Below are 7931 nucleotides of genomic sequence, written 5' to 3'. Positions count from 1 at the left end.
GCTGGGCTCCTGCAACAGCAGGGCAGCCTTTGCCCGTGGTTACAATGGATGCCCCTTCAGAAGGGAACCATGTAGGGAGCCGGTGCAGCGCCAGCAGATGACACCAGCAGCTCCAGTAAGACCACTGTAAATACCATGATAAGCTGGGAACGCCACCTTCTCCACCCCCTAGCCCTGCAAAGGTCTCCGTACGCAGCAGAGCAGGAAAGACTCAGAACTGGCATGAGCAGCCAGGCGATGGCTGCAGCTCAGCCAGCATCTTCACTTCGCTCCTCTCCCCTCGAGCACAAGACCCTGCCCAGCACTCAGCGCCTTGAAGCCACCCACGATTGATGGCTTCTGCAGGCGCAGGCACATTGGGGCCCCCGCAGAACCTACAGCAATTACTGCGTGCCCATCGTTAGATAGGACGAGGCCTGTTGCATCCACCACCTGCCTGGGAAGTACACAAACACTGAAGATCTGAAAGCTGTCATGAGGATTAGATGCAGCTTTGTGCTTAAATACCACCTACTCTCCTTCTGCATTTACGGAAAGAACAGCAGCGTCTTGCTTCCCTTTTCTGAGGCAGATGAGGATGAGCAGCAGTTTTCAACTGAAATACAGGACTTCATTGAGACGAACGGTCAGGCTGAAATGGAGGAAAAAAAAAATTAAAAAATCAGAAGTGTCAGGCAAATGTAAGTTAGTCTAAACTGCCCTGAAATCAATGGGGCTGCAGTGATTTAAGCCCTGGTTTTCCATCCTACATGACCCCAGTCCTATGGCAGCAGCGAGCAGCTCGGGGAGCACGGCTCTGGGGGGGACAGGCAGACCCCCTGCCAGTGCCAGGGCAGGGAGCGTGGGCTCCGGCAGCCTGGGCTGTGCCCGCTGCTCTCGGGGCAGCTGAGCGGAGCACCCTCGGGTGCCGGCTGCCAGCAGAGACTGGAGCAGCGGGAGTCCGGGCATCAGGCAGCCACAGGCAGCATTGCTTCTACACTGCTGAGCTGCGCTGCAGTCTCCTGACTCAGCCTCAGAGCTTTCCTAAATTACCCGCGATTCTTCTAGATCTTAGGAAACCTACCCCCAGCTTCTCCCAGGCCACGGAAGAGTGGCAGACACTCCAAGCTGCACCTCATAAAGGGCCAGGTTTATGCCAAAGGCTGATGTGACTTTATTCAAGGACATTTCCAGACTGTTTTCTTCTCTTTTTCCAGAGCACACTGTAAAAACCAGCATAATATCCTCTCTGCTATTGCTTTTGTGGGGCCTGCCGGATCAGGTTACACTGGAAATCAAGATACTGATATTTTATCTTTGTCCTGCATGATATTGGGGAGACATTGAGATCCACAGTAGGACGTTTCCATGCAACATTTGGTCTCTCTTTAGAGCATTTCTTGCCCTGTCGTTTGCCATGCTCTTCAGCGCATATCCCCCTAAGCATCCCATGTTTTGGAAACTACCTTCACTTCCCAGCACCAGCCAGCTCACTCCCACCACAGCCAAAGCTGCAGGCACCGCAGCCTCCTGCCCGCCCCGGAGGACTGGAGGCAGATGCCCGAGAGCATCCAGCTGCTGCAGAAGCAGGCGCTGTTCCTGGGGGAACTCAAGAGAGGAACTGAGCACGACGGTGCCGCGCCGCAGGGTCTTAATCCTTTCGCCGAGAGGAGCCAAGCTGGAGTTTAGAGAACTGGAAGTCAGAGAACAAGCAGACGTTTGTTCACAGCGGGCAATGCGAGGGGGAGGACCGCCAGCTCCTTCCCGCCTCCGCGGGACTTACCATCCCTGAATGTCCCTTTTTGTCCCTCTCCCCGCATCTGCGGCCGGTCGGCACAGCGCCGCTCTGTCCAGCGCGGGGTCGCAGCCCCCGCCGCACGCCTCCCCGGGAGGAGAAGCAGGGTGGCCGCTGCTGGCCCCGGCGATCCCGAATCGGCTGCCAGGCTGATCTTTCCCAAGAGGAGGTCCACCGCCCGCCAGGTGCTCTTCCCAGGAAGGGGCATACCCTCTCGAAGGGCAGAGCCGCGGGCCGACGGGCAGCCAGGGAGGGAGGCTGAACAACGGGCTTGCGCCGTTTAACGGGCGTCAGAGCCACCAGCGCCACAGAAACATCTGATTTAGAGACGGGAGCATACGACCGCTTTTTAAAAGTGTTAAGCCCAACACCCTCAAAAATTACAGCTGCTCAGTATTACTAATCTGAGAAGGGCTGAACCCTGTCACCTATTGCTCAGTCTTTATCGTAACTCCTATCAGAAACTCCAGTTTCAGTAAAAACGCGTGCATGCGTGAAAGAGAGAGGCAGCAGCAAGTCTTGGCAGAGACGAAACGAGAGCCGTGTTGCTCTCTACAAGCAGGAGCAGGTCTCGGAGGAGCCTGTCTGTACCCAGCTATGTTAGTAAACTTTGGAAAGTTTTGGCCTACAAAACCACCGGGTTATTTCCAGTCACAGTAGTGAAGATGGGCCTTTTGGACTGGATTTTCCCCTTCGGCTGTCTTACCCCTAGTTCTGACTGCAGGACTCCCCTGCAAGGCGGACTGGTGTCACACTGCTCTGGTGCTGCACAGCTCCTCGTTTCAGGTCAAAGCACCAGGAAGGTGGGTACAAACTGATGCACCCAGGTGACCACCGCAACACTCACTGTCTCAGTACCATCACCCGTCCGATCAAATAAGCAGAAAGGTTTTTAAAATAAAAATACTTAACATTTATTCACCTTTGAAGTCACCATAGTAAAATTGTACACGCTATGAGTAACGCAGGAACGTTATTAAAAGCTACCACAAACATAAGGCAATTTGTACAACCATTGAAAGAAATACACAGCATGTTGAAAATAGAGTGAAATATTACTCAGACAAGACAATGCTTGATACACACTAGAGTGACAAGAACCAGCATTAAGTTTTAAACAAAAATAAAGATGTCATGGCTACAAGTATTATACAGTGATAAATACTTCAAAAATATATTAAGATATATGGAAATTCTCGTTTTGTCAAGGAAATCCAGAGAAATTCCAGCCTCCACTGGATTTCAATATACCAATTAAGGTTTAATATTTAAATTCCTTTCCTTTCAGTAAGAACCAGTACTGCAGCCATTACCGTCCTGTATCAATACTTATCTTCTTGTAGTGTAATGAAATCATCCTCATGTTGTATTAAGCCCTAATGTCTCTCGCGTCACAGGCTCTAATTGCTCTAAATCAGCCCATGAGTTGCCTTTCAGTAACAAGTGCTGTGCACTGCATTTGAAGCCATAAACCACGTTAAATCACAGTCAACGTTCGCCCACTTTACAGCATTAATGGAGGGCAGGTTCGAAAACTTGCCTCCATGTAAATAAGACGTCTTGAACAGAGGGTTTAGTAGCAAGTCCATCATAATGTTTTCCTAGCACAACATCGAGCACTCCGAAGTTACAGTACATGAACCATACTAAAGTTTTGGTTACACCTTCAAAAAGAAAGTCCAGAGGATGTTTGGAGACGACAGGTTTTGAACATGCACAAATGGTGGCTTACTACACATTTGTTTGTGCTGTTACTGGGTAGCGAGTGAAGCAGTTTATAGCCAAGATTTGGTGAGACAGTTTTCTGAGCTAGTTTAAAAATATAAACTTCTTCTTAGAGGGTCTGTTCTATAGAAAATAGAGTGAAATCTGGTAAACTATCAGTTTTGAGAGTACTTCCCCATGGCAAGATCCGTTCATCAGCCTACCGCACCACCAAGAGAAAAGCCAATCCTGCTATTCCAAACCCCGCTGCGGCCATGATCGCATTGCTTATGGTACTGCTCTGGTCAGCCGTCTGGGAGCCATGTCGGCCGAAGAAGCGACAGAAGCCATCCTAGAAAAGCAAGAGAAAGGACATTGAGTTGGTTGGCTTACAATTAACCGCATTTCTTTTAGCGAGTCTTTGCGCACAGTTTGGTTCACACTCCCAGCACGGCATCTGTCAGCTGCAGAAGTCTCTATTTTAATGATGAAAGTCTAAGGCTGCTGCCTTGGGCACACAAAAATGCTTTGTGCACGAGGCGACGGAAAGCAGTAGCTACAAGTGTTTGTACGCTTTGCTCAAAAGACAACTGCAAATTTCCTATCGAGATGCTCAGCATGTCATTACGTTATTTTCGCCCTTTTAGGCAAGTTTCTGGTGGGAGCTGCCAGCATTGTTCCCCCTCATTCAAGTTTCGGAAAGTACATGAAACACAGGATATGGAAATTTCCACTTGAAAGACAGGAGCCGGAAGCTGGTCCCATCTCGGTGGACGCGGGACTGATGACACACTCTCTTGGAAGGGCCAAGTGGACACTGCTCAGAGCTGACCTATGACAGAGCAAAGCTGGCAGCTGCTCTCCCAGATCGTTATTTGTGATAATCAGAAGTGGCAGCAATACAACTCCAGATGGTCGTGTTTGAACTCTGCTCCGCAGATGTCTATGTAAACAAGTTATACTCTTAATTTCTTCCGGAACTTTGTTCTTTACACTTTAATTTGTGCGAACAGGCAATGCGATTTTGCCAAGCGACAGCGTACTTTGTAGCCAACCACCATACTGCTCTGAGCAGTCAGATGGGCCAGTGACCACTGGAAAACCAAGTTCATTTTGGTCTCTGGAAAAGTCAACGAAAGCAGCGGCTGCTTCCCCCCTTTCTATTTTTAGTGCTTATTTGTACTGGCATCAAATATTCCGCTAGGACTGAAAATAGGAAATGTGCAGTTCTGCGGGACAGCTAACGCTCGGTTCAGAAAGCAGGCTCAGCTGCACGGGCGCCTTAAGAGCCGTGCTTTCAGCACACATCGCAAGCGGCAGAAAGCAACAGCCGCCGTCGCTTTGCATCGCAACGTACGTTACGCTACTGCCCACAGCTTTCCGAGGCCCGGACCTGAGCAGTTTTAGGACAAGCGGGAACCAGAGCAGCAGGTCTAGCGGACGGGCGGCTTCGTACACAGGCCTGTTCAAGAACTGGCACTTGGGTGGTTTGTGTTTACGCTTCGGAGAAGACGCGGTCAGCCTGCTCTCCAAGACCTGAGCACTGCAGGTCTGAGGAGGAGGTACGCCTTGCCCCCACAAGCCAGCAGCATCACTCCCGTACTTCAGGAGCTGGACAAAGCTGGCCGCCGGCACCTCCAGAGAACTGGCCTAAGCCACACCAGCGGGCGCGCACAGGCACCTCGAGCTCCCCAGCGCGCACCCGCCGCGCTGAATTAGCCCGACCCCGCCGCCCCCCCCGCGCAGACGGCCCCGCCGGTGCCGCCGCCGCCCATCACCCGCGGGCACACCGGCACGCCTCCCCCGCGACCCCCGGCAGGGCCGAGCTGCAGCACGGCGCGGGGGGCTCCCCGCTCTGCTCCCCGGGGAGAGGGGCCAGGCCCGCCGGCACCCAGCCCAGCCCGCTCTGCCGGGCCGCGCTCCCGCCTCCCCACCCTCGGGCTTCCCGGGGGCGCGCGTCCGCACCGCACCGCGCCGCGGCCGGGCCGATCCGATCCGCCCCCCCCGCCGCCGCCCCGTCCCCGCTCACCCATCCGCCGTGCGCCTCCAGCCACTCGCCCCGCTCCTCGGCCAGGTAGGCGGCCAGCGCGGCGGCCAGGCAGCGCGGCCCGTCGCCGCAGCCCCGCTCGGCCAGCGCGGCGGCCAGCGTGCCGGCGAAGACCACCAGCGCCAGCAGCCGGCCCCAGTTGAGGCCGCCCTCGGCCTCCAGCTGCGCCGCCACCCGCCCCAGCAGCGCCGCCGCCTCCCGCGGCTCGGCCCGCGCCAGCGGCGCGCAGGAGCGGAAGAAGGGCCGCTCCCGCCGCTCCAGCTCGGCCGCCGCCCGCCGCAGCGTGGCCGCCGTGGGGCTGGGGGGCAGCGCGGCGCCGCCGCCGCGGTGCTGGAAGTAGTCCTCCAGCAGCAGCGCCGTCTCCTCCTTCAGCGAGCCCGGCATGGCGGCGGCCCACGGCGGCTGCGGCCCCGCAGCAGCAGCTGCCGCCGACTAAGAGGCGGGGCGGCCCCTCCGCCCGGCCCGGCCCGGCCCGGCCCAGCCCAGCCCAGCCCGCCCCGGGGCGCTGGGGAGCGCTCCCCTCCTCCGGGGCGGGGCCCGGCGCCGTGGAAAGCCGAACCCGGGGCGGGGGGACGTCGCGCCCGGGCCGGCACGTCGCGCATCGCCGCCGGGGAGCGACCGCTGCTTCCCCGCAGGGTCCGCCTGCAGCCGCGGGGAAGGCGCCTACCGCACAGAGCCGCGGGTTTCCCCGGGCGGTCAAGCGAAGCGCTGAGTTACCGGGCGCTGGCTGCGAGCCGCTCTTTGCACACGGGGCTTCTTCCCGCGTTCGTGGCCCGAGCCCGCATTCTCTGCATCAAAGGAGCTTCAGGTGTTCCGGGACTATAGGGTGAGCGCGTTGCGTATTCACCAAACGCACGCAGTGGCATTTGCTTTTTGATGGGCTTACAGGCAAAATTTAGGATTGGGACCTTTGCGGTGCAAAGGTGGGGCCCTTCACTACTGCTGGTGTAAAATAAAATGGCAGAGAGCACCACCAGCCCAGTGGTGTCATTTGCACAGCACCACGGAAACACCTCAGCTGGAAGCCTCCCCTGCATCCCAGCCCTGCCCTTCCAGCTGGGAGTACCATCAACTGCTTCACAGATCACCAAAACTCCCATAAATACAGCCTCAAGACTTACGGCAGGCCCAGCGCAGGTGCGCTCAACTTGTGCTTCCTGCTGGGTGCCAGTCTGCAGGGGAGGTTCAGGTGGTGGCCCGGTGCAAAGCGTGGCTGTGACCGCGCTGTCACCGCGCAGCCCCGCGCCAGCGCTGGCAGAGGTGCTGCCGCAGCTGCCTGGGGCTGGCTCTGGCGCTCACCTCATCGCACAGCGGGCTCGAGGTGCCCAACGCGCCAGGACGGGACTGCTCGGCTTCACTCCACCTATCTTGAGTTACAGCTCTCTGTCTCCATTTTACATCCCCGTTAGAAAATCTACAAATAGATGGTTGGAATCAATCCTATTGCAATTTCCCAGATCACTATCAAGAATTGGCCTGATCTCTTAGAGTCGTTCCTAAGGCAAACTCTTAGTTTTACATCCCCATATTAGGCTTTTGTTTTGTTTTTCAGCAGGGAAATCTAGTCTGTGTTTATGTGCTAGAGCAGTAGCTGGAACGGTATCTTTACTTTTCACCAGTGCTTTACACACATGCTTTTTTAACCAGAGTTTTCCTTACGATTGTTAGTCTGGGAGCAGGAATTTCCTATTGCATTCCTCACAGCAGGAGAGCAAGAGGGAGAGGCTGCTCTTTCTCTAGCAATATCCTTTTCCACCCTTCCTGTTTATATAGCATTTTTGTTTAACAGGACGGAGCTGTCTGACAGTGACTTTGCCCTGGCTATGGCTCCCTTGCTCTCCATATGTTTAACCCAGTTACAGCCTGCTTGCGCAGCCTTTTGGGACTGCTTTTCCTTCGCCTCCTGGCTTGAGCTGAGGCGCGGGTCAGGAAGGTAGGGCCAGTGCTGGGGCTCTGATGTGACACTGCTGCTTCCCTGCTGCACCCAGAGCTGCACGGCTGTTCTCCAAGGCTGGGACACGCTGGGAAAAGGACAAGAAGCAGGTTAAAACCTCTTCGTCTGGAAAGGAATAGAGGTGTTTCCGAGACGCAAATAGCTTGGCAAACCAAAGACTTGAACACTGGGTTTTCCAAAGCCTCCCTGGCCAACCTTTAGTGAGTAAGAAAAACAATGGATACTTCAGTGCCCTGTTCCTCTATCTTCATTTATCTGACGGAAAGTTGAGGCCCGTCCTGGTTCACAGCTTTCACCACTACCTCAGGAACAAAAAGGTGGTTTTCAGAAGTGCCGAGTCCATGCAGCCCGACTTACAAGTCCACAGGCAGTGGCCCTGAAGTGCAAGAACCACAGCATTTCTCCCTGCAAGAACAGAAGTGCAAGATGCGATGTCAGCCTCGTTCTCACTG

General features: G+C 55.4%; 1 protein-coding gene across 1 annotated transcript; it reads right to left on the bottom strand.

Annotated features, from left to right (window-relative positions):
• Positions 1-2669: 2669 nt before the first annotated feature.
• Positions 2670-5909, bottom strand: BCL2L10 (BCL2 like 10). Its single transcript, XM_059824074.1, has 2 exons — positions 5508-5909; positions 2670-3830 (listed from the first exon to the last, which is right to left on the bottom strand). The coding sequence occupies exons 1-2, from the start codon at positions 5907-5909 to the stop codon at positions 3699-3701; spliced, it is 534 nt and encodes a 177-aa protein (XP_059680057.1). The 3' UTR covers positions 2670-3698.
• Between the last annotated feature and the right edge of the window lie 2022 nt (positions 5910-7931).

This window comes from Gavia stellata, chromosome 13 (genome assembly GCF_030936135.1).
Source record: "Gavia stellata isolate bGavSte3 chromosome 13, bGavSte3.hap2, whole genome shotgun sequence".
Lineage (NCBI taxonomy): Eukaryota > Metazoa > Chordata > Aves > Gaviiformes > Gaviidae > Gavia > Gavia stellata.
Note: the sequence above shows the minus strand (reverse complement) of the source record. Positions and strands in the feature narration are given on the sequence as shown.

Excerpts from the sequence above, each read along its gene's own strand:
- BCL2L10 (XM_059824074.1), bottom strand. The coding sequence starts at position 5,909 with ATGCCGGGCTCGCTGAAGGAGGAGACGGCGCTGCTGCTGGAGGACTAC. Across the intron at positions 3,831-5,507 it reads TGGAGGCGCACGGCGGATGG|GATGGCTTCTGTCGCTTCTT; the intron begins GTGAGCGGGGAC and ends TTGCTTTTCTAG.